We start from the raw sequence: 24,630 nt of genomic DNA on the forward strand, positions 1-24,630 counted from the left end.
TCTAACTTTAGTTGCTATGACATTTGTATTGTGCTATATATTATTGCTATGACATTTTACCAAATATTCCACTATAAAGAAAAAATCCAAACTGTAAATTCCAGTTTTTCACTTTTTTTATTTCCAAAAATAAACTTTATTCTGGATAAAAATATACAAATCATAAAACTGTACAAAGACTCATCATGTCTTATCCTTAATGTCTATACATTCAATAGCGTCATACTCAGTAGTGCTTGCCCTTATCTTCACCAAAATACCTTTACCATTCATGTGGCCCTCTGGGGTGATATCCATTCCCTTGTTTGAGGGATGTCTCCACCGGACTCTGCCTCACAATGTTCAACAGCAGAAGAACCCTAGACTATGGATCTCCCCCCACTAAACCTTCACGTTTACTGCAGCTAGTCCCTTAGTAAGTCACTCAGTACCTACTGAGGTCTGGAATGGGCCAGTTAGCAACGTTCTCCGACAAGACATCTGCTGAGAAATCAACAAGTTTTGGGCAGACCAAAGAGCATCTTTCACCAAGTTTATGATCATACAGCAGCACAATGTTTGAATGTGTTAGTGGGAATAGCCTGCAAATCAGAGTCCTCTGTGAGAGCTGTTTGGGATGAACTGTGACAAGGAACCTTGTATCGTTCACGAGATTCTTTTTTTAAATCCATAGTCTGTGAAGAGATGGGCAACCATCTCTCCATAGCAGCCGTCCCAAGGGCAACGTGCATCGATAGCAAGATTCCTTCAGCACAGGATCCGACTGGAGGACCTTCTCACAGCCAGAGAAACAAGGTCTTAGTGCTTTTTGGTTAGCTCCGACAATGAGGATTTTCGCTAGACAAACTGGGCAGTCTCCTCAGAGAACCATGCCACATGATCCATTAAGTCTTTGTCCTGCAGTGCCTGCAAGATGTTCCATGCTGACCACTGCCCGATGGACCTGTGGGCAAAGGTGTTGGTCTGGAAGAACCATTCCATAAAGGACAGGTGGAACAGCAACGTCCTTTCACTTATTTCAGATTTTAGTTAATGTGGGCTGGAGCCCAATCTCTGAAGAAGTCCACATTGACATGCTGGTAACCTGCCCTTCATTTCAGGAGAGTGGGAGCTATTCAAATAATTTATTCTGATATACATCGCTGAGGTATGCATTCTCTTATCAGTGATTTGAGTTCATACTAAGACTTGATATTTATCACTAACATGTATATTAACATAGTATGGATCATTAAAAGACTCATAACAATAATGTTCAGTAAAATCATTAGTCCCACCCCCACCACAATCAAATCCTACAAATTAAAGGCATTAAGTTAGTGATGCACAAGGTATATTTGTTATGAAGGCTCATACTTTCTTAGGCCTTCTTCAGTCATGGTTGACCATGGATGTCTCCAGGGTGCTATTTCCTATATGGAGGATGCCTGTGCGTGACTTTGTTTAACGTGGGGAGACGATTCCACAGACAACCATCCCACAGTCCTCGACAGATTTGGGTCAGGATCCAGTGGCATGGAGTCCAAGATGACCGGAGACCCTTTTCTGCTGCAGCTTTCATCTGCCTTCCCAGCCGTTGTGTCGCTCCACTAAGGTCAGCCATCGTCCTCCGCCTGTTCCACCGTTGAGGCACTATCAATATGTGCATGTGATCCCACAACACTAGAGAAGATTGTTTTGGTAATCGTGCAGAAAACTGCAGATGCTGGTTTATATCGAAGGTAGACACAAAGTGCTGGAGTAACTCAGCAGGTCAGACTGCATCTCTGGCAAAAAGGGATGAATGACATTTCCTTCAAGGGAATGTAATTCCCATGTTGTTAGATGATTACCTAATTCTCAGATTAAGAGTAAACTAAATATTTCAACTTTAACTGGTGGACAGTTACAAGACACATTTTGTCCAATAAAATGCAGTAAACATTGCTTTAAAATTTGGAGTGTATATTTTCAAGCAATTTAATACCTGTACTTGGGAGTCACATGGAGACTATCAATTTGTTGGCCAGTTTACGGAAACCCAATCCAGTGTAAGGCCTTAATTTAGTACAACTTGAGTAGTAGACATTAAAAGTGGACATGAAACAATGTCATAGCAATGCAGTCAGACTACTTTTCTCCTAAGTAAAGCAAAGTCATTGGGTTAAGGGAAAAATAATGATGCAAATTGCCTCAAATGGAAGCAGTTCCATTTCCCAGCAGTTAAGTTTAAGAGGAAAAAGCATTTCTATCATATAGATTTACAAATGTTTAGACAGTCAAAACAGAAAAATCAAAGTTAATGACCATGTTTCATAACTAGAGTGAGCAAGAAAGATCAGGCTGGTATACAACTGCAACATAATTTAATTAAGCTGTTAATTTAACCAGTTTGATTGTTAACTCTAAAGTTAAGGATAAATTCTCTGACACACCATAATAAATATCAAAACAAATTTCATGCTCTTGCAAAAGAGCGACAGCAATGTTTCCTCAATGCCGACTGATTAACATGGTGGTTTTGACTGAAGGAACTTGCCTATTCAGCTGTATTTTATATTTTGTTCAACTTACCCAGTATGGAGTGACATGCATCCAACTTGTGAAAAATAATGAAGCCAATTGAGAGTTTAAAAAAAAATAACAGAACAAAGTAGACTGGGTCGAAAAAATAATTTTATTAAGGGAGCAGTTGAAGCATACACTTTTCTTCCCCACTAGGAGACAGTGATGTTATTAATACATTGGTGTTAGTTTGTGCACATGAAAATGGAAAATTTCAATCCATTAAAATTTTCTTCAAAAAACATGTTTATGAAAATAACAGGTTTAGAGATATCTGCATTCAGTTAAATTGTTGGAAGCTGTAGAATCCTTCATTCTTATTAGCACCAATGCCAATTTGCACCCCATTAAAAGCCTATGTAAAGACCTGCATATCTCTACATGGCAATATGCTACTGATTTAGTTACATGCTGCTGTCATTACAATTATTGAACAGAGTTATAAATGGGGCTTCTGCTCCGTATCTGTGGTATATGACCCTGGACTTAAAATACTACACAGCCATACATGGGTCATGTTCACTTGAACTTGTTGAATGCTGACTTAAATGTCTAAATCTCCCAAGATTATCCTTAAAATTAGAAATCTATTTAGCATTTAAATTGGCTGGAAAGTAAGCCGTAATGTTGTTTGTACTTGAACAATAGCATTGAATAACAGTATAAAAATGCTGTCTGCATTTCACAGGTGTTGAGGATAACGGTAATCAATGATGGGGTGAGACAGACTTCAAATCCAAAGACTTAAGTTCAATTGAAATCTTGAATGCTATAAACTTGCAGTCTCCCCATGACCATCCGCCCCAGGTGCTGTAACGTCATCATAAAGATGTGTGCTGAGTGACCCCAGCATTTTGTGTGGTTAGTTAAATGGTTTTTGTAAATTGCTCCTAGTATGAGCAAGGGATAAAATAAAGCAAAGGATGGAAGAGAGAGCGAGCGAGAGAGGTTACAGGGAAAGAAGAAACCGAATGTTAGCCTCCTGTCATGATAAGGCAAGTATCAAGTACTACAGTAACCTCCATGGCCTTCGGTATAAAGTCAGTTATTAATTAACGTGTTTAAAATGCTTCCGACAAAATCTATTAACCTTTAACTTGGATGCAGACCATTATAAAAATTTCAATCATTTAACTGAACCCAAGCCAAACCTTTCCCACAACACACACATGCTCATCTGATACTATGAAGTCGTAGTTCTTAAAATCAAAACAGAAAATAGTGATCCAAAACTTGTGCTAATTAATGATTGATCATCACAAAGCAAATTCTGAGGCATGTCCCCATAATAATTGATCTGTACATGGAATATAATTACTTGGAGTTCAGCAAGAGAGGACTCAACGCACTGGAGACAACGCAAATCATTGGACATGTTTTTGTACTCCAAAGGAGAGACGAGTCTCTGGAATATAGGTTTAGTAAAAAAATAAATAACCATACTTTCTTTACTATCAAACTTGCTTCAGCTCTTAGAAGCATCAATTTATTTCATACACACCACCTTCAACAAAATGTAATAACTATCCAAGTTCCAAATGCTCAATCCCAGTTAATGGCTAAATCACCATGATTTTACTTGTCCTACGTAGAACAGATCACATTCTTTGGAATAATAATTGTTCAAATACATGCAAGAATGTTAAAAATACATTTGCAGGTTTACACCACATCCCACCCCTCAAAAGAGACCAAATAATCCATTTAAATAGTCAGTGAAGTGTAACAATGTACAATAAATGGCAACTTGACTGGTCTATTAAATGAGTTTATGTAAAAATTTTGAAACGTAACATTCAATTTTCTTTTTTTAATAGAAAAATCCCAGTGAAACTTATTTACACGATACAGTAGAAATACAGCAAGCCAGAAAGATCAAATAAGGCTTTGGTGCAGACAGATGATCAGTCCAATACTTCAGATAAAGCATGCTGTCTGCCAATGAATGGGAATGCCATTAATTCACAGCTCATCTTTGTTATAATCTTCAAGATCTACATCACTTAAATCAATGTCTTCTTCTATTGGTAACTGTGGAAGATGAAATGCATTATTAGAGTATGTTATTATCTCAGCTTTTATTTCTATTTTCTCAAGTTGTGACTCTTCACTACAGTCCCACGTGACCCTCTCATACTATGTCTAGGCAAATCATTCTTGTTTAGCCACAGAATAAGTAATTCAGCACTGCACCAAATTGCAGCAGTGAATTTCACTTAATTTCTATTCATAAAATATGAAAAACTTTGAGCCCGTTTCCTAAGATAGACAATTTGTAATAGGCATTCAATTTTAAACATCCCGTGGACTGGATGCAGTCTTCCTGCAAATGGAAACTTGTTCCATTTCAATATGGTATTGTGACTATAGATTTTATAGGGGGACTGTTGAGAGCACATTGACCTACGGCATCACTTCCTGGTTCGGGAGCTGCAAGGCGTACGAACGGCACCAACTAGACAGGATAGTGAAGACCGCCAGCAGGATTATTGGTGCTCCACTCCCCTTCCTGCTGGACATATACAGGAAGAGATGTATCAGCAGAGCCATCTCCATCATCAAAGACCCTTACCACCCATCGCATGACATTTTCTCCATCCTGCCATCTGGGAAGAGGTACATTTTAGTGTTAAAAGTATAAGGTGCTCACGCAGGGGCTTGTTTGCCAGTTATTAACCTACCTGACCATCTTTGCCATCCCATGGATCCACCATGTTAATATTGGGGAAAGCAGCTCCTTTGACAGGAGAAGTCGAACCTCTCCCATATGACAGCTCCCTGCGGAAAAGTGAAAGTTTAGTTTTTCGGTCATTTAATTGAAATTAAAAATAAAACAAGTATATCAATAAGAAAACCATATGTAGAGCTTTTGAGAATCATCTAAGAACTGGAACATTAAATACACATACATACAAACAACATTATCAAGGACCCAAATCTGAATAAAAGTAACTGTGAAATGATTGTTGCTATAGACAAAATGGATTCCTTTTCAGAAAATAACATCAAACATCTCAAATAGCTAAATAAAGTGCAATAAATAAATAACAAGTAATTTTAAACGTTATAAAAGCAAGCTCAATAAGGGTATGTCCACAGAAATTCCGATTGGAAATTTATTAGGTATACAAACTGTTATTTATGAGAGTCTTGAAAAGGAGTTTTTCCAGCAGCATTCATTTAATAGAAAACGTGACAAAAGCTTTGCTGGAGTGGCAATTCCTCACCCATTATCAAAGCCTCTTTCCTGGAATTGACAATTCAATAGCCAAAATATTCAACATGACTTGGTTCAGCTCAGCAAGCAAACAGAATTTACACAAATTTCAACATTGTTATTATACTGATTTACCTAAGAAACTCGTTGATGCCCTGTTCACTAAAGGAGCCCTTCAGCAGAGCGTACTTCATTTTTCTGGCATTAATTGCAGCCATAGCTGGGTAACCAAACCCACCAATACCCAAACAATCTTCAAGTTCTGTCTGCGCACCTCCCTCAGTCCACAGCCAACTAAATAAAGGAAAAAAAAAAATCATGAAAAAAATAGCAAACTTAAATGTCAAGCAATTTTATCCAACATATTGCAAAACAGCACAGGAGATGTGAAAAGCAGCCATTAGTTTCCAGCACTGGAAGCCCCTGGTGGCTTATAAAAGGCGGGCAGACACTGGAAGAGCAGCCAATTTAGAGTAGCTGTTTTTGACACTGCCTGTTATTGAGGGCAAGTGTGGAGGCAAGTCCAGATGCCTTGTTGAGGAGATCAAGGGGAAAGAAAGTAAGGTTGTGTTTTTAAACACTCCTCCTTAGTCTTTGTGCATTCAGGGTGGAAGTTAAGGCAGTGAATCTTCCATTGTTCCAGATGACTAGACCGTGGGATGTGTCCAACTGCATCTCCTGGCTGATGCCAGGAAGGAACTGGAGGTGCATACCCCAGGATCATCTCAGACATAATCATACCCACAGGCAGAAAATAGCTGGGGACCACCTGGAAGGCAAAAGTAGGCGGAGTGCAAGAATTCCCTATGCCCATTTCACTTTGAGAATACAATTTTAGATAATATCAGAGGGGGGGAAGAGATGGCCAATAAGGAGCAAGTGGCAGGCATCAAGACTGGGTTGGAGGCACAACGGGGAAAGATAAAGTCAGACAGGGTTATACCAATTGGAGACTTGGTAGGGGGACAGACGGGAGATTTTCTGGTTGCAAATGAGACTCAAGTAGAGTGTGCTGCCTCCTTGGTACCAGGATTGAGGATGTCTCTGAGTGGCTAGAGCCTTCTCGGGGAGTGTGGAAGGTGAGCCATGTTGTTTTGTGCACTGGCACAAATGAGATGGGTAGAAATGGGATGAGGTCAGGAAAAAAAATGTGAGGATGTTACCAGGACACAAGTGACTGTGATATAGGGAAACATTGGGCTGGCTTCGACTTTATTCCTTAGAGCACAGGAAATTGAGAGGTGGCCTTACAGAGGTGTATAAAATCTCATGGGCATAGATGAATGCACACACACGTCTTTACCCCACCCCCCCCGTCAGTAAATTAAGAACTAGAGGGCATAGGTTTAAGATGAGAGGGGAAGATCAGAAAGGAGTCAGAGAGGTTTATTTTTCTATTCAGAGGATGGTACATATTTGGAATGAGGTGACAGAGGATGTAGTCGAGGCAGGTATAACAACATTTAAAATAACATTTGGACAGGTATATGGATAGGAAAAGATTTTAATGGGATATAAAGATCAAACAAGTAAGTGCGTCTAGCTTATATGGCATCTTGGTCTGCAGTGACAAGTTAGTTCATGTTTCCATGTTGTGTGTTTACATGACTATAGCTTACCACGTGTGCAGCCTGAATATTTGTACAAAAAAAAACATTTAACACATTATTATCCATGAATGAATTTGCTATCTCGATATTTGTTGCATTATTCAAATATTTCTGAACAAGGTTATTTACCCCCAGAACTTCTTCTTGTATTTGTTGGCCATAGCCTTCATAATGTTCAAATAATCATTCCTCCCATTAGCCCCTGTGAAAAGATAAAGCAGACAATTGGTCAAGTACACAACAATTATTGGATTCAATGTTGCAAGTATTTTGTTGAAAAGGATGAAAGGGTTTTTTAAAGTGAGCCAATAAATTAAGCAATGGGGAGAAATGGTCTAAGCCAAATGAGTTGATTACAGAGATATTGAAGGATAAACAATCCCCCCTGTACAGAATAAATCCATCACTCTTTGAAAGTGTAATGGGGTCTTTTAACTTTTCCTCTGACTGAACCTCAGCACCCCTCACTATTATCAGACTAGATTTGAAGACATACTGGAATCCACAATTATTCTTTCCTTTTCAGAAAATGGGGTGCTTCTTAGGAGCTAAACCCAACACTTAAGTACCTAAATCCAGGCATGAGACAGGAAAAAAATGAAAAAAAGAGGAAGTTGGCAGTCCAGGGGGCAGCGCCCCCTTAATGCAGCAAATTTTTGATAATGATACCTAGAAATGACACAATTTCCTTGCTTGTTTACCCTTAATTTATACTGTAATTTAAAAACATTATGTTTTCTCAAGATATATTTTTTTTAATTATACCTTACAATAACACATTGAATCAGGTAATTTTTTTTTGTTGTAAAAACAGGTTCTTGAATGCTTTTGTTTTTCAAATGAAAGAAAATATTTTAAACTGAAACAAGTCATATACTAGATGGATGCAATGTGTTCCCATTATTTTTCATAGGTTTGCCAAGTTGTGATAGACTTCCTTTTTGCACAACATGTGCTTCTAACATAAGTGGGGGGGGGGGGGGGGGGGGGAAGAGTTGTACCAGGGGAGTGGGGGGGGGGGAGGAGAAGAGTTGTACCATGGGAGGGGGTAAGGGGAGAGTAATGCGAGGAGGGGGGGGGGGGGGGGGGGGGGGGGTTAAGGGGAGAGTTGTACCAGGGGAGGGTGTGGGGGGGGGGGGGGGGGGAGAGATAAGGGGAGCATTGTCCCAGGAGAGGGAGTTGGGGGGAAAGAGTTGTACCATGGAAAGGTGTAAGGGGAGAATTATATCAGGAGAGTGGGGGTTGAGGGGAGAGTTATAGTAGGGGAGGAATAGAGAATGGGGGAGAGGGGAATGAGCATATATGTGCTCAATGGAGGGGGAGGGGGTAGAGTTGAGCCAACGGGGGGGGGGATGGGGGAAAGAGCAGCAGCAGCAGTGGCGGCTACTGCTTGCCACCCAGATTGGGGCCCTGGTTGAGGGTGAACCCTCCCTCCTCCCTGCGGTCCCGGTGCCATGCTGGGTCTGCTTCCCTTCCGCCGTCGCCACCATTTACCTCAGCCACTCTCCTGCCAGCGGCGCCATCGTGGCCCAGCTCGAGCTGACGCGAACGCTGACGACGACGCCAGACGTCGTGACGCTGGAGAGAGGCAGACGTTGTGACGCTAAAGCGGAAGGCCATTGAAAGCGGAAATTGACAGAAATTTTTTTTAACCGATTTTTCTTTTATTTAGTTTTACCCAATAATCAAAACCCGCGGATTTCCGCGGAGAAATCTCATGCCTGCTAAATCACAACATGGCAGGCAGTGACAAACCAGTTCAACTATTTGTCGTATACTCCATCAACATAAAATAGTACGAACAGCTAATGCTCACCAGTATCCAAGATATGTGGTAATACAGCAACAACACATAGTTGATGATCATCACATGTCTTCTTTAGTACATCCCCATCAGTAATCTATTTTGAAACAATGAGATAATTTGTTATTGCCCATGAATATATTTCAACACAACTGCCCATTTTACAAATGACTAGGAATTCAAAGATGGATAACACTTTTGAATGGCTTGTATTTCAGTAATATCTTAGGTGTTCCACTTTTTCTTAATGGTCGATATGGTCTTTGTTTCTATATGAAAGAAAACAGTTGTACTCATTTTCCAATCCACTCCTTACCTCTTGCAGTTCTGGAGCTGGGGAACTTTCAGCAAACATCTCAAGAGCACGAGCAACAAAATCACTTTTTGATCTTCCACCTTCATAGTCAACTGGGGCATCTTCATCTTTGTGAAATATCTTAATGGAGGGGTAGCCACGAACCTGCAGGCAGAAATCAAAATAGCTTTTGTTAGTGCATGTTCTTAATGTTAAACATTACTTTAGATTAAAAAGTCAAAAGGTTGGGACACGAATGAGATAGCCGCACTTTTCTTAAAATGAAACAATGGGAAACAAATACAAAAACAACTTTTTGGTGTGTCATGCATTTTTACAGACATATTTTCCTGAGCATTTGTAAAACAGCTGAATATTTACAGTGCGTTTATTAATAAGTTCAATTATAAAGTAAACCAGTTTACTGGTACCAAAATAAGCATTGCTTTGGTTCTTAAAAAGTTTAAAACATTAATACTTGTTTCAGTTAGAATTTCAAATTATAAAAACATTAGTGTACTGTGACCCCAGAGCTTCTAATCACTTACCCCATATCGACCAGCCAACATCTGATTAGCTGTGGCATCCACTGCAGCCAATTTCACCTTCCCACCTGTCTGCTCATTGATCTCAATGGCTGCCTCTGCCCACTCTGGTTCTAACCTTTAGAAAACCAAGTACACATTTATTGAAGTTAATAAAAGCATTTAAAAAAAAAAAAAAGCATTGTGCATTGATCACTTCACTGTATTTTGTATGTAATTATTCACCGCATTTGCTAACCAAATCATGAAGTGCTATAAAAACAAGGAATACAGCAAACCCTCACAATGACTGACCACGGGTGTGGGGGACCCGCAGAGTCGCCCGCCCCACATGTAGTGCGCCACGGATGGATCCAGTACTCGCATCGCCTTCATGCTGCTTGCTCTCTTTGCTCCAGCTCATCAACAAAGAAACTGACAAGTTACTAGAGAACCTGCGTAACTGGCTGAAGTGTGGGGGGGGGGGGGGGGGGGTGGTGTGTGTGTGCGTGTGCGTGTGTGTGTGTGTGGCGCGTGGGGAGGGTCATAGGGCAAGGGGTCCGCTATAACCAAAACCCACTACGAGTCCATTATTGAAGGGCTTTACTCTACACAGAAAGTTTTTAGAGACCCACACCATATTTTATTATACCATTGTCTCATCAAAGATTTCTAATCAGCCACATGTAAACACAGGCAAATGAATCAATTGTCCATTCATTCATTATAGAGATAAATGTACTTCACCATCCACTGGACATTTTGCGATAATTGACAAACAGTACATTTCACTAATGTATAAAAATTGAATATGTACAGTGATTTTGCACCAGTGGCTTAACACCCAAATGCTCAATATTGCAGATGGCATTTCACTCACAGCTTCCACCCTAATTTAGACATTCCCTTTGTTCTCTTCTTTCTCTTAACTAACACGTTCTTAATCTATAATACTAATGTTATTCGTCGCACCAGATGCTACCTGCACTGCTGAGGAATTCCATCATTTTGTGATTAAGGAAAAACATAAATCTATTTTACTCACTAAAAATGCAATTAGCTAGATATAGATTAGAATTTACCAACTGATGCGAGCAGCTAGCATGCTGGGAAATAATGTGACAGAAGATAGCACGTGGAGAGGGGTTGCAACTGTTTTGCTTTGGTTTAAGTTTAAATTGCAAAGGAAAGCACATACAAGTATACAAGCATTAATTGTACACCTCAGAACAAATTAATGAGAGTTTCTCAATTTATTCTCACACTCAGAAGTGTTTTACTTTGGCACTCCTTCATTCTGCATTTTCAACAATTAACTATTCTTTTGAATTATCTTGGCCTAACTTTACCAGATGCCATAATTAACATCGTTTGTTTTATGAAGGGTTTCTCCTGCAATCTTCTCAATGTTTTTGGCACATTGGTTCCTTGTTGAAATGCAGTCTCATGGGTGGAAACTGATTTATTGAAATTAACCTGTGGATATTCTTGTGATGAGAATCAAGTATTGGGAGGCTCTTCAATGCAGGAAAAATTAAATACAAGGTAGATATACAATATCTGTAGATCTCTTCACCAATTTAGACGAATATCCAAGGTATTAGATTAGTGATTTTAACTGAGAAATACCAAAAAAACAGATTTTGGAAATAAAACCAATTAATGTGATATTGTGCATGGAATTATATATTGTACATGTGATATTGTACACATGAATTACATTTCATGTAACTGATGCTCACATTTCTGGGAAAGGCATTTCATGGTGCATGATCAAACCTGAATAATTTACTGATGTTTCTTTAGTATCCACATGCTTGCCACCTTCAACACAAAATGACCCTAATTGAATGCAAAGATTCCATCAGATTTCACGGTTTCAGTTTTCACAGCCACAATACATCAAACACATTTCTCCCAAGTATATGATGATCTGAGAAATTTACCTCTTACAGTGTCCGCACCAGGGTGCATAGAACTCCACCATCCAAATGTCACTGCTCCCGATAACATTTGCGTCAAAGGTATCATCCGTCAGCTCAATCACAGCCTTTTTATCAGATTTACTATCACTGCTCTGTAATCAGACAATTAAAACTTAAGCATGCAAAAATTGACACACAGGCACGCTCCTCTCACTTCATCCAGCAAGCCAAATGTAAATTCCAAATAAAGAATGTTCAAGCTCTGTCTCAACTACAGATGATTACTAGTACATTTTCCCAGTCTCATTTTCAATTACATTGTACATGTCCCTATACCTCCTCGCACGACTCTGTCCAGGGACCCCGCAAGTCCTTTCAGGTTAGGCAGAGGTTCACTTGCACCTCCTACAACCTCATCTACTGTTTCCACTGTTCAAGATGTCGACTCTTATACATTGGCGAGACCAAACGTAGACTGGGCAATCGTTTCGCAGAACACCTTCGCTCAGCCCGCCTGAACCAACCTGAACTCCCGGTCATTTTAATTCTTCCCATTCCTACAGACCTTTCCGCCCTAGGTCTCCTCCATTGTCAGAGCGAAGCTAAACGCAAATTGGAGGAACAGCATCTTTTTCGCTTGGGCAGCTTATAGCTCAGTGGTATGAATATTGATTTCTCTCACTTCAGGTAGCCCAGTATCACCTCTCTCTCTCTCTCTCTCCCTCCCACACCCAAGTTGCACTAGCTTCTAGTTTTCACCTTACTAACAGCTAACAATGGCCTGTTTCCTTTATCATTGTTACTTTTTTGCATATCTTTTATTTATTGTTCTTTATCTATGCACATCATCGTCTATGTCTCTCCTTTCTCTTATCCCTAACCAGTCTGAAGGGCCTCGACCTGAAACGTCACCCATTCCTTCTCTCCAGAGATGCTGCCTGTCCCGCTGAGATGTCTATTTTTGTGTCTATCTACGGTTTAAACCAGCATTTGCAATTCCTTCCTACACATTGTACATCTCAATACAAGATAAACATTCATATTAGACACATTTTAAGCAAACTGTAATTATTGAAAGTATTTTTATTGGTCTCAACCAAATCCTCAATTTCTCTATGGAATTAATACCAAAACTCAATTATGATTAATGCCTTTGGTTAAGGTTCTCACCGAAAATAATTTACATTAATTTGTAAAAGATCTCTCTCCCTCATATGCCACAATAATTATTTTGGAAAGTCCTGGAGAGCAAACAAGGCATAAAAGGTTTGTTCTTTCTTCCTACCTGCAGACTTAACTTGCATGCATAAACATCAGAAGGCTAAGATATTATCACTGAAAATTTCTGATTAACATCCCATTTCTACAGCCACTTTGGCCCCAACACAATAGACATGCCCCTTGTTCCCCCGCCCCCCAAATTTCTCCCCTTATCGTCTCCACAACCTAAAAATCTCTCTAAACCGGTTTTGACGAAAAATCTTCGAAAGCAATTATTTTCTTTCCAAGAGAAGATGCCTGATCTGTTGAGTGTTTCTAGCATTTTTTACTTATGCTACTTGTATGTGTATTGATTGATGCTCATTCTTATGCATCTAGTCATCACAGCACGACAGATATCCTGCCTTTCAAACTACTTTAGCTCCTCCACTGCTGACCATAAACAAAATGCTCGTCTGCAGGATCCATTGAATATGATGGGCAGTTCATAGATAATGCCACATTTGTATTTGTATATGTACGGAAATATCAGTTACATTTCCAAATCAAATGTCCATTTCTAAGAGTTATAGATTTTACCTTTTTGCCAGAACCTGAGCCGCTCTTGCCTCCAAGTCTATCCCGGACAATTGACCGCAAAGAGTTAAGAGCCGCGTCAGTGATTCCTTGAGCAGATCTTGCACCTGTATGTAATTACAATCAACATTAATATCAAAATAATGTTTTTAGATATGAAATTCTAGTTCACCATTTTTTTAAATTTAATGCTTTTATAAGATTTTTTTTTTCTTGCCAATTTCCCACAACCCAAATCACAGAAAATATCAAATATGTTATAGTCACCAAATTACTATTAAAACAAACAATTTTCTTTGTTTTTGCAATTTGGTTAAGTTACAGCTATAAACCACTACTACAACTACGAGGTGTTGTAGTAGTGATTGGCCATTTAATAGAACAGGAGGAATAAAACAGTTGTAATAAAAAGTAGGCCCACAAATTAAAATTCTAAAATTGACATGAGAAATTTTGAATGCATTAGACAGACTTAAAGATTGCTGGAATGTATGGCATGTGCGAGGCTTTTAAAAGTGAGATAGGACAGCATGTTCCTGGTGGAATGAAATGCAAGGATGATGCAATTTAAAAAAAAAAAAACAGGTTGATGAGTGATACTGAAACAAGAGTCAGGAAAAAAGTCTATTGACAGCTGGTGACAAGCAAATCTATTGAGGACAAGAGATAGAGATATATATAGATATAGATATAGGTGTATAGATATAGATATATATACACATACATATATACATACATACACTAAAGAGGGAAATTAGGACAAAAAAGGACGAGATAGCTTTGGCAAATAAGTTAATCTTAAGAGACCCTACAAGTATATTAAGACCAATGGGGTAACTAGGAAGTTAAAGGTTGATTGCAGTTGTCTATATGTGTGGAGTTGCAGGAGATGGGCGAGGTATCTCCATTTACCAAGGAGGCTAATGAATTAGGCAAAATTAAGAGTGACGTATTAGAACATATCCACATTACAGAGTTACAGTAGTTGTCTTGAAGAATGTCAAGGTGGATAAACTCCCAGGGCCTTATCAAGTGCATCCTAGGACTTTGCAGAAAGCCAAGAAAGAAATTACATGGGATCTGGTAGAGATATTTGCATCATCGTTATGCAAGGACAAGGTGCCAGAACTGTAGGTTGGCTAATGTCTTGTCTGGATTTCAGAATGGCTGCAAGGGCAAGCTAGGGAGCTACATGCCGTTGTGCCAAATGTCAACAGTGGAAAAGCTATTGGAGGGCATTAGAGGCTGAGGGATGACCTTATAGAGATGACAGGAGGCATAGGTAAAGTTGATGTTACAGTTTTTCCCCCAGGGTAGAGGAGTCTAAAACTAGAGGGCACAGTTTTAAGTAAGAGGAGAAAATTTCAAAGGGACCCACGGGGCAACTTTACCTGGGGTGGTGAGTATATGGTTGTTCTAGGAACGCTTACAATTATAGCATTAAGAAAACATTTGGATGGGTTGAAAAGGTTTGGGAGGGATATGGGCCAAACGTTTAAATAGACATTGTGGTCAACACGGGCAATTCAGGTTTAAGTGCCTGTTACCATGTTGTATGACAACGACGATAATTTCCATACTGAGTTCCCCATAACTTACCATTATAATCATCGGGTTTATTCTTGTTTAATCCAAAGATCTTTATGGTTGGAAATCCCTGAACACCATACTGCCCACCGAGAGATTGATGTTTGTCAGCATCTACCGCTCCAATTTTTACTATTCCCTGCAACATTATAGCAAAGTTACAATTTAGTCCATTCCCAATTTAAATTAAAAATTCAAAATTGCAGAGCAAAAAACCGATTCCTACAAAGCATGAAAACATTGTTTGGGACTGCACTATTAAGTAATGTGGAAAAGGAAATTAAGTGGCTTTCAAACCACAAATGACAAAAATATATATAATTTCAAAATCATAGCATGCTAGCCACAGAACACTAGAACAGTATATTAGTGTTTTTTTCACCAGCTAAAGGGCTGCCCTTTTGCCCCAATAATTAAATAGTGAATGAAGTAGAATAGAGCAAAGTAAATTAAAGAGCAATAATATACATTGTAACAAATGTTTAGCACACTACCAGGACTCGTGCAAGATCTTAAACCAGTAACTAGCAACAGCAAATATTATTTTTCCAAAACCCAAAAGCAAATATGATGCATGTTAACAAAGTCAGACTAAAACTATACAAATAATCAAAGCCATTAAGTTCTCATGTGGAATTATATACCAACAAGTACTCAAGGAAAACCAAATGTAAAGTTTTTTTTTAATTAAGTCACACTCATCTTTAATTAGGAAAACTAATTTGAAATTACAAACCAATTTAGTTAAACTGCATTAAAATAGTTCACATCTCCCGTTGCGGTCTGTCCTATGCTCCCAACTCCCCCTTCCTATAACATCTGTGGGTGCAGGCCCAATTGCGTCCCTCTTGCTCAAGAAATGGCGTCAACTCCGGAAAAACTTCGGTTTACAAGGCCCTTCCATCTTGACCCCACTGCTTAAAAACCACATCTTTAAACCTTCAAGTACAGACCACGCATTCAAAATCTGGCATAGCAACGGTATCAGTAGTATCAAAAACCTATACAAGGATGGCATCTTTTCGTCTTTTGCGGAGCTCTCGTCCAACTATAGCCTCCCAAACTCCCACCTTTTTCGTTTTTTCCAGATTAGGGATTTTGTGAAGAAGACATTCCCCCATTTCCCAAATCGCCCCCCTGAAACCCTGACCGATACCATCTTAGCTCTAGATCCCAACAGGAAGAAATGCATCTCTGTTTTGTATAACATGTTAGGGTCGGTTATATTGAAACCTCATACCTCATTAAAAGCTGCGTGGGAGGGTGAGCTGAATACGAAACTAACAGACCAGCAATGGGACTCTGTCTTGGATTTGATCCATTCATCCACCATATGTGCCAGTCATGGCCTAATCCAATGCAAAGTCCTTCACAAAGTCCACTACACAAATGCAAGATTATCTAGAATTTACCCCGCTGTTAGGGACACCTGCAACAGATGTAATCAATCTCCTGCCAACCATAGCCATATGTTTTGGTCTTGCCCTAAGCTAGCAGCCTTTTGGAGGAGTGCTTTAGACTTGATAAGCAGAGCCTACGGCCAGACTATTCCTCCAAACCCACTGCCGGCCATTTTCGGTACCCCTCCCAACACCAACCTCTCTGTTGCGGTGAAACGGGTTCTAGCTTTTACAACCTTGTTAGCCCGGAGACTGATCTTGCTTAACTGGAGGCTCATCTGTCCCCCGACACACACCCGCTGGATTAAGGAGGTGCTTTACAATTTAAAGCTTGAAAAACTTAGGTTCTCTCTCAAAGGCTCTACCAAGACATTCCTAGATACATGGAACCCTTTCTTGTAACTTGTTAACTCCCTCAACTTGTCCCCGGACTCGGAAGAGGACCGAGTGCTCTCCACCATTGTTCTGCTCTACTGCAGCTGCTCTCCCCTTAACTCCCCCCACCTCCCCACACTTATTTCTTTAATCACTTACTTATTTACTGTTATTAGTGACCCCCTTTTTTATTTATTTATTTATTTTTAAAGTACTTTTTGTTTAGTTTATCCTACCATATTTGTGTGGATGTGTATTTGTGCGAGTGTTGTTTGCCCCGTTTGGTTTCGACCTGATTCGGGTGGGTTGAAGGTGGGTAAGGGCAAGGGCTTTGAGGGTCGCTTACATACTGTTGCACAATTATGCCTTGACTGTCACTGTCTGTTATCATTGTACGTATGCAAATTGCTGTGAAATTCAAATAAAAAGATTTAAATCAAACTGCATTAAAATACAACCTTCAAGGCTGATGCAGCTTTCTTCCACTCTGGGGCCAAACTCTGACAATGTCCACACCTGAAGGAGAAAGTATTCTTTAGGAAACTAAGACTTTAAAATATTAAAACTTAAAAATATACAAACAATATGTAATAAGTAATAAGCCATCAGAAGATCTAGTCTTCGAAGCCCACCAATTTCATTTTTTCTGTACATTAATCAATTTTTAGAAATATTACTCAACCATAAATAATTTCTAAAAATTAGTTTAATTTGAAAGATTTTGCCTATTTATTGTTCAGAGTTTTTACCTTTATTGCAGTGGATTGGTTAGTGAGTGATTGAGTAAATTTATACCCGACTGGTTAGTTACCTACCTCCCAGTATAAATCCACTGTACTCAGCAAGTATTCAGTACACTGCAATAATGTAAAAATGGTTGGAAAATAAAGTGAAACCCAAAACGTCACCTATCCATGTTCTCCAGAGTTGCTGCCTGACCCGTTGAGTTACTCCAGCATGTGTCTTTTTTGATCTCTGCAGTTCCTTACGTCTACAATAATTACAGTGACACAGTGAAATTGGAGCAGGGTGTAGAATATGTTGCTAAGATGGAAGCAAGTAACCTCCGTTCTAAATGGAAAAGAATGCTCAGATTGCTTCAGTTCAAGCCAGTGACCAATGAAATAAACTTGATTGGAAGGACAACAAGTCTGTGGCATGAGAGTATGGTGCTTTAGTCAAGATCCAAGACTATAACGGAATCATGAAAAAGCAGAATTACGATAGTGCAGTGGTAGAGTTGCTGCACAGCGCCAGAGACCCACGATCCAGACTACCGGGGCTTGTTCGTATGGAGTTTGTACGTTCTCGGCATGACCTGTGTGGGTTCCCTCCGGGATCTCTGGTTTCCTCCAACACACCAAAGACGTACAAGTTTGTACGTTAACTGGCTCAGCAAAATTGTAAAGTGGCAACAATTAAAACAATCTGCCATCTATCTGCAGAATGTACAAGCACTTCCTCAAAGTGCTGATAAACAAAATTATAGTGCATAAATGTTAATACCACAGATCTTTGGACAACAATCGGAAGCTGAATCTATCTTCTACACTCTACTACCTGACAGATGTCACAAACATTTTCATGCTTCACTGTCAGCATTCATCACAGCTTCAATCTCCTATCATCAAACCTGCCATTTAGAAGTGATCTTTATATTAAGTAAATATGGGGGGGTGGAAAATCTTGCAAATTAATGTATCTGTCATTCTGAATTCGCTCTCTTGATGACCTCTTCCTTCTCCAGACAGATAAAACTCCAGGTGAATTTGTCTTTCAAAATACGGTTAAAATATTATTGTGCACATCAGATTTAAACAGAGAAGATCTGTTCATCCAGTTTCATTTTCAATAAAATGAACTTGATTTATAAGATTAGATGTTACTACAAGAATTAATGCCATTTATTAACATAATTACACTTCCGAATCCAGTAATGCAGCATTTCTAGGTTTTCGTCAATCACTGCCAAGCATGTTTAATTGATGATCACGCAGAAAGAAATTTGGAAAACAACTTTTACAACTGCTATTTTAACATAAGTGTCTATATTTACATCTTGGATTAAAATGCTAGGTTTTTCTATACAAGACTTGTTCCTTGTAAGTTTCTCAATGTGAGAGGCCATAAACTAAAATTTAAAAAATACAGGTGGAGTGACCATATAAGTACATAACTGAACTGTAAGGTGATGGGTTTTGTATATTACATGTATTTCACCTCGACTTGGTCTATGCAGTTACAGCAGATCCATTTGTTAAGTCGGAGTCTTTGGAACTCACCATGGTGCATAAAACTCCACCAACCATAGTTCATCACTTTGAATAACTTCGTTGTTGAAGTCATTTTGGGATAATTCTACAACATCACTCGCCGAGTAAAAAGCATTGACAGTGACAAGCAATGTGCCAAAGATACCTGCAAAGCAAAACAGAACTTGTGTAACTGAAACAACCTTTACACTTAATTTCAGACCAGAGTAGACAAATGTAATTTTAATTTACATGCATACTCAGTAAAATAAACCTTTGCAATAAAATTCAAATACCTGGAATACTCCAGTCGGGCAATGCTTATGCAGAGATAGTTAATATTTTTCACTGATTTGAAACCTCAAAATATGTTACTCCCGGGCCCCATGGAATCCAGCCATTAAAGTTTTAGAATGGATCCGAGGCAATCCCACCACCCAAAGTACGATTGAAATTTGGAATGCACTGCTCCAAGTACTCTCAAAATATTAAGCAGCAACTAGACAAACACCAAGGTCAAGACCCTAATGCACAAAATGCGATTAGTTGAGTGGAACTGTCAGAATGGATATAGTTGGCAAAAGTGTCTGTTTCTGCACTAGGAATCTTTATTCAGATTGAACTATCTGTAACACTTTGTTGTTGGATTATTGATATTGCTAGAGAGCCACTCACGTGTTGCAGTTACTAAACCAATGTCACAACTACACAATAGATTTGTAGGGTACAAAAGAAAGCAAACATCAGGGTAGGCACCTTATAACAGCTGCATTCAAAACAGATTATGAACATCTTTAACTGGCCATTCCCAAGTATTTAAAAAAAACAACAAAATATCACCAATTAAAATCAGGCATCTTTTCATTATTATAAGCTGGTTTGAAAGTCACACAATATTGTATTGATAGTACTGCTTAGTTTCAATGGACAATTGTGGGCTCCACCTTTCCTTGGTCATCGGTGCAGAATCCGATTTGTTTTGAACCTTTTCATACCTCTAGGTTCCCTCCCTTGACCCAGTAGGTCGACCCGAAACGTCACCTACTCCCTTTCTCTAGAGATGTTGTCTGACCCGTTGAGTTACTCCCACATTTTGAGTCCATCTAGGTAGTTTGTATTTCAGGTAGGGCATAAAACAGTGGCCATAAAGGTCAGTAATGGAAATCATTATCGTCGTAAACTGTTCATATAACTATGAAAATACGACAAAAGGCACAAAGAAAACTAATGTTGGGGAACAAAAAGTACATTAGTTTCAACATATATTAATTGTAGCTTAATGTGTAAAATGGTCTGCACACAATAACTAAAAGGAGATGTTTCACTCGAATATGCTAAATAACTCTCTTCTTGTGCTCATTGTAAAGTGTTTGAGTAACTGAACGAATCAGGCAGCATCTCTGGAGGATACGGATAGGCGACGTTTCGGATCGGGACACTTCGTCAGACTTCTTAAGTCTTAAGAAAGGTCCCGACCTGAAACGTCGGCTAACCATATCCTCCAGAGATACTGAAGACGGGTTTCGGCCCGAAACGTTGCCTATTTCCTTCGCTCCATAGATGCTGCCGCACCCGCTGAGTTTCTCCAGCGCTTTTGTCTTCCTCCAGAGATACTGCCTGACCCACTGAGCTGAACGAGCACTTCAGATTCTAGCATCTGTAGTCCCTTGCAATCCCAACTGTGTTGGTAACCCTCTGGTTAGCCCAGATACCGTAGAAAGGACGCCATGCCTATCATTAAATATTTATTGGAGATGAATTCGGGCGTGGAGATGAATCTGTTCTCCGTCGTTTAAAGGCCTGGAGGAGCCAAGAGTAAATAAACCCGTCGGTCGCGTACACACACGCACGCACAGTGATGGACACTCACCTAACACACGGAGCGGTTCCTTCTGCCCTCTCATGTTGGCCGTGGCGGTGTGTGAGTGTGAGCGGCGTTAACCGTGGCGGTGTGTGAGAGCGGGAGCGGGAGCCACGTGTCCGGAGCCGTGTTGGCGACCAGTGATCCTATGGCTACAGGACGCGACTCCCGCCCGCACCAGTGCCGTCGCTCTGCTCCAGTGCCACGCCTACTCCTACCGTGGCCGCAGCCCATTGGCTGCCCCTCCCCTCCCCGCAACCCCCGCCCCCCCCTCCTCGCTGCTGACCCCGGCCCGGGGTCAAAGCAAGGCAGCCAACCAGGGGACGGACACGTGTCGGCAGCAGCGGGGCGCCGCGGGCGGGCGCGCGCGGAGGGGGAGGGGGCGCGCGGAAAGGGGTGGGGGGGCGGGTCGAGGGGGGGTGGGGGCGGGGTCGAGGGGGGGTGGGGGGCGGGTCGAGGGGGGGTGGGGGGGGTCGAGGGGGGGGTGTGGGCAAGATCAGAATCAGAATCAATTTATTTGTCATTTGGACCCCTGGAGGTCCAAACGAAACGCCGTTTCTGCAGCCATACACAACACACAAATAGACCCCAGACACAACATAATTACATTTAACATAAACATCCATCACATAACTGTGATGGAGGCCAAACAAACGTATCTCTCCACTGCACTCTCCCCCCCCCCCCCGATGTCAGAGTCAAAGTCATAGCCCCCCGGCTGGCGATGGCGATTGTCCCACGGCCATTAAAGCCACGCCGGGTGATGCAAGGTCGCACACCGGGTCTTGGTGTTGGAGCCCCCGGTGTGCGCTCGCAGAGTCCGCGGCCATTCCAGCCGCGCGGGGCAGCGGTGTCAGGCCCCGCTCCAGGAGCTCTTCGACCCCGCAACTCGGGCGGGAGAAGTCGCCGCCGCAGAAGCCCCGAAAAGCGGTCTCCCTAGAGCTTTATGATCTATGGGTGTGGGGAGCGTGACGGTGGTGGGGGGGGGGGGGGGTAGTGTGCCGGCCCATCGTTACCAAAGATCTTTGGCACCCTACTGGGCTGTGTGAGGAATGCCATCAACCAGAAACAGTTCAGCATGCCCTAGTTGCATGTAGGAGATATGAGACAGAAAGAGGGTTTATGATCATTGAAATGAGGAAAATTGGATTGACAGAAATATCAGTAAAGAACATTCTAGAGTGTGGAGGGAAAGGAAAAGGAATAAAGCTGTTGTTTGATTTCTTGAGGGCCTCTGGGCTTATAAAAAGGATCTAATGTAAAGACATGAGTACTGTGGAATGAAGTCAGAAGGTGGCAGCAATGCAACATCGCGGATGCCAGCTGCCGTAAAACTCCAAAGAAGAAGAAGAAGAAAGATCTTTGGTCGTTACCGCGCAGGAGGTGGGCGCTTAGTGCGGCCCATAGATCCTATAGCGCTTATAGGATCTTTGGTGCGGCCGATTACTGCAACTTGGAGCCTTTGATTGACTAGTTTGATTGTGTTCCATTTCAAAAAAATAGGTGATTCGGGTTGAATCCTAGGCCGATTTTCAGAAATGGGTTCATCATGAGAATGCGGTGCTTCAACTCGTATGTCTCACTTCAATTTACATTGCACGACAAACAGTGTCAGGACCTTGTCAGAGCCCTTTCACAAAAATCTGCTGTAGTCATTGAAAAGGTTTGGTAAACCATGGTTATGATTACACAAGATTTATGGTGGCTTATTCAGACAATTCCAATTTCATAAAGGTGATTGTGTGTATGCAGATCCTGGTTTACACCGAATATATACACACAAAGTGCTGATGTAACTCAGCGGGACAGGTAGCATCTCTGGAGATAAGGAATGGGTGTCGTTTTGGGTCAAGCCCCTTCTCCAGACTGTATCCGAGTCTGAAGAAGGATCTCCCCTGAGTTACTCCGGCGTTTTGTGTCTATCATAAAGATGATTAGTTTATTGTCAGGTGTACCAAAGTACAGTGAAAAGCTTTTGTTGTGTGCTAACCAGTCAGCGGAATGATGATACATGACTACATTTGAGCCGTTCACAGTGTGCAGATACATGATGAAGGGAATAACGCAAATAACGTGTAGTGCAAGATAATGCCAGTGAAGTTCAATCAAAGAAGGTCCGAGGGTCTCCAATGAGGTAGATATTAGCTCAGGACTGCTTCCTAGTTGTGGTAGGATGATCACTTGCCTGACAACAGGTGGGAAGAAACTGTCCCTAAATCTGGATGTGTGTCTTTTCATACTCTACCTTTTGCCCGATGAGAAAGAGGAGAAGAGGAAGTGGCCAAGGTGCGACTCGTCCTTGATTATGTTGGTGGCCTTTTGGAGAATTAGGCTTTTAGACCCATTAAGTCTACTCCCGCCATTCAATCATGGCAGAACTACCTTTCCCTCTCAACCCCATTCTCCTATCTTCGCTCCATAACCCCTGACACCCGTTTTGAATCAATGTTCAGCATGGAAACAGGCCGTTCGGCCCACTAAATTCACACCAAACATCCATCCATATGACCTAAAGATAGACACAAAAAGCTGGAGTAACTAAGCAGGACAGGCAGCATCTTTGGAGAAAAGGAATAGGAAACGCCTCCTATTTTTTTCCCAGAGATGCTGCCTGAACTGCTGAGCTACTACAGCTTTTTGTGTCTATCTTTGATTTAAACCAGCATCTGCAGTTCCTTCCTATAGAAGTATGAAAAGACACATCTGTACATACTAGTTCCTCTTCCAACTTTCTCCACCCTACCAACTACAATCCGTCTGAAGAAGGGTCCCAATCCGAAATGGACGCATTGAAGCTTGGTGCAGCCAACACCAAGGTTCTGTGGGGGAAGCCCACAGAAGTTGAAGGTAACTTCTGCTGTAGGACATTGGGGGACAGAGTCTGGTGGAGATGCCCCTCAAACAAGGGAAGGGATATCAACCCAGGGGGCCACATAAGTGGCAAGGGTGCCTGGTATAGGGATAGTTTTGGTAGCACTACCAAATATAACGCTAATGAATATGTATAGCCACTGAGAATGTGGGAAGAGTTTGTGCACTGTTCTTGTTTTGTATTATGCTGAATAAAGTTTATTTTTAGATAAAAAGGTTCCCGACCCAAAATGTCACCTATTTATGATCTCCACAGATGCTGCCCAAACCACTGAGTTACTACAGCACTCTGTTCTTTATTGTAAACCAGCATCTGCAGTTCCTTGTTTTTATATGGACACAGGCCATTCTGCCCACCGAGTCCACTACGACCATTAATCAACTGTTCACACTAGTTCCTCTTCCAGCTTGCTTCCCCCAACTAAAATCAGTCTGAAGAAGGGTGAATGATCAATGTACTTCAGAGATGCTGTTTGACCCACTGAGTTACTCCAGCACCTTTCAACAACTGCAATTTCTTGCATTTCCACAGAATTATATGTTAGAAACAAACAACTGCAGATGTTGG

At 40.9% G+C, this 24,630-nt stretch overlaps 1 protein-coding gene across 1 annotated transcript; it reads right to left on the reverse strand.

The window, feature by feature from the left end:
• Positions 1–2,636: 2,636 nt before the first annotated feature.
• pdia6 (protein disulfide isomerase family A, member 6) lies at positions 2,637–21,386 on the reverse strand. Its single transcript, XM_055656372.1, has 13 exons — positions 21,201–21,386; positions 19,361–19,496; positions 17,537–17,594; positions 15,316–15,442; positions 13,720–13,823; positions 11,941–12,071; positions 10,019–10,133; positions 9,492–9,635; positions 9,188–9,272; positions 7,501–7,573; positions 5,897–6,055; positions 5,226–5,322; positions 2,637–4,575 (listed from the first exon to the last, which is right to left on the reverse strand). The coding sequence occupies exons 1-13, from the start codon at positions 21,232–21,234 to the stop codon at positions 4,507–4,509; spliced, it is 1,332 nt and encodes a 443-aa protein (XP_055512347.1). The 5' UTR covers positions 21,235–21,386; the 3' UTR covers positions 2,637–4,506.
• Between the last annotated feature and the right edge of the window lie 3,244 nt (positions 21,387–24,630).

Source organism: Leucoraja erinacea, chromosome 26, assembly GCF_028641065.1.
Source record: "Leucoraja erinacea ecotype New England chromosome 26, Leri_hhj_1, whole genome shotgun sequence".
NCBI classification, from domain to species: domain Eukaryota; kingdom Metazoa; phylum Chordata; class Chondrichthyes; order Rajiformes; family Rajidae; genus Leucoraja; species Leucoraja erinaceus.

Coding starts and splice junctions, on each gene's coding strand:
- pdia6 (XM_055656372.1), bottom strand. CDS start 21,234: ATGAGAGGGCAGAAGGAACCGCTCCGTGTGTTAG. Junction 5,323..5,896: donor GGCATCAACGAGTTTCTTAG/GTAAATCAGTAT, acceptor ACTTTTCCGCAG/GGAGCTGTCATATGGGAGAG. Junction 4,576..5,225: donor GGGATGGCAAAGATGGTCAG/GTAGGTTAATAA, acceptor CATCTTCCACAG/TTACCAATAGAAGAAGACAT.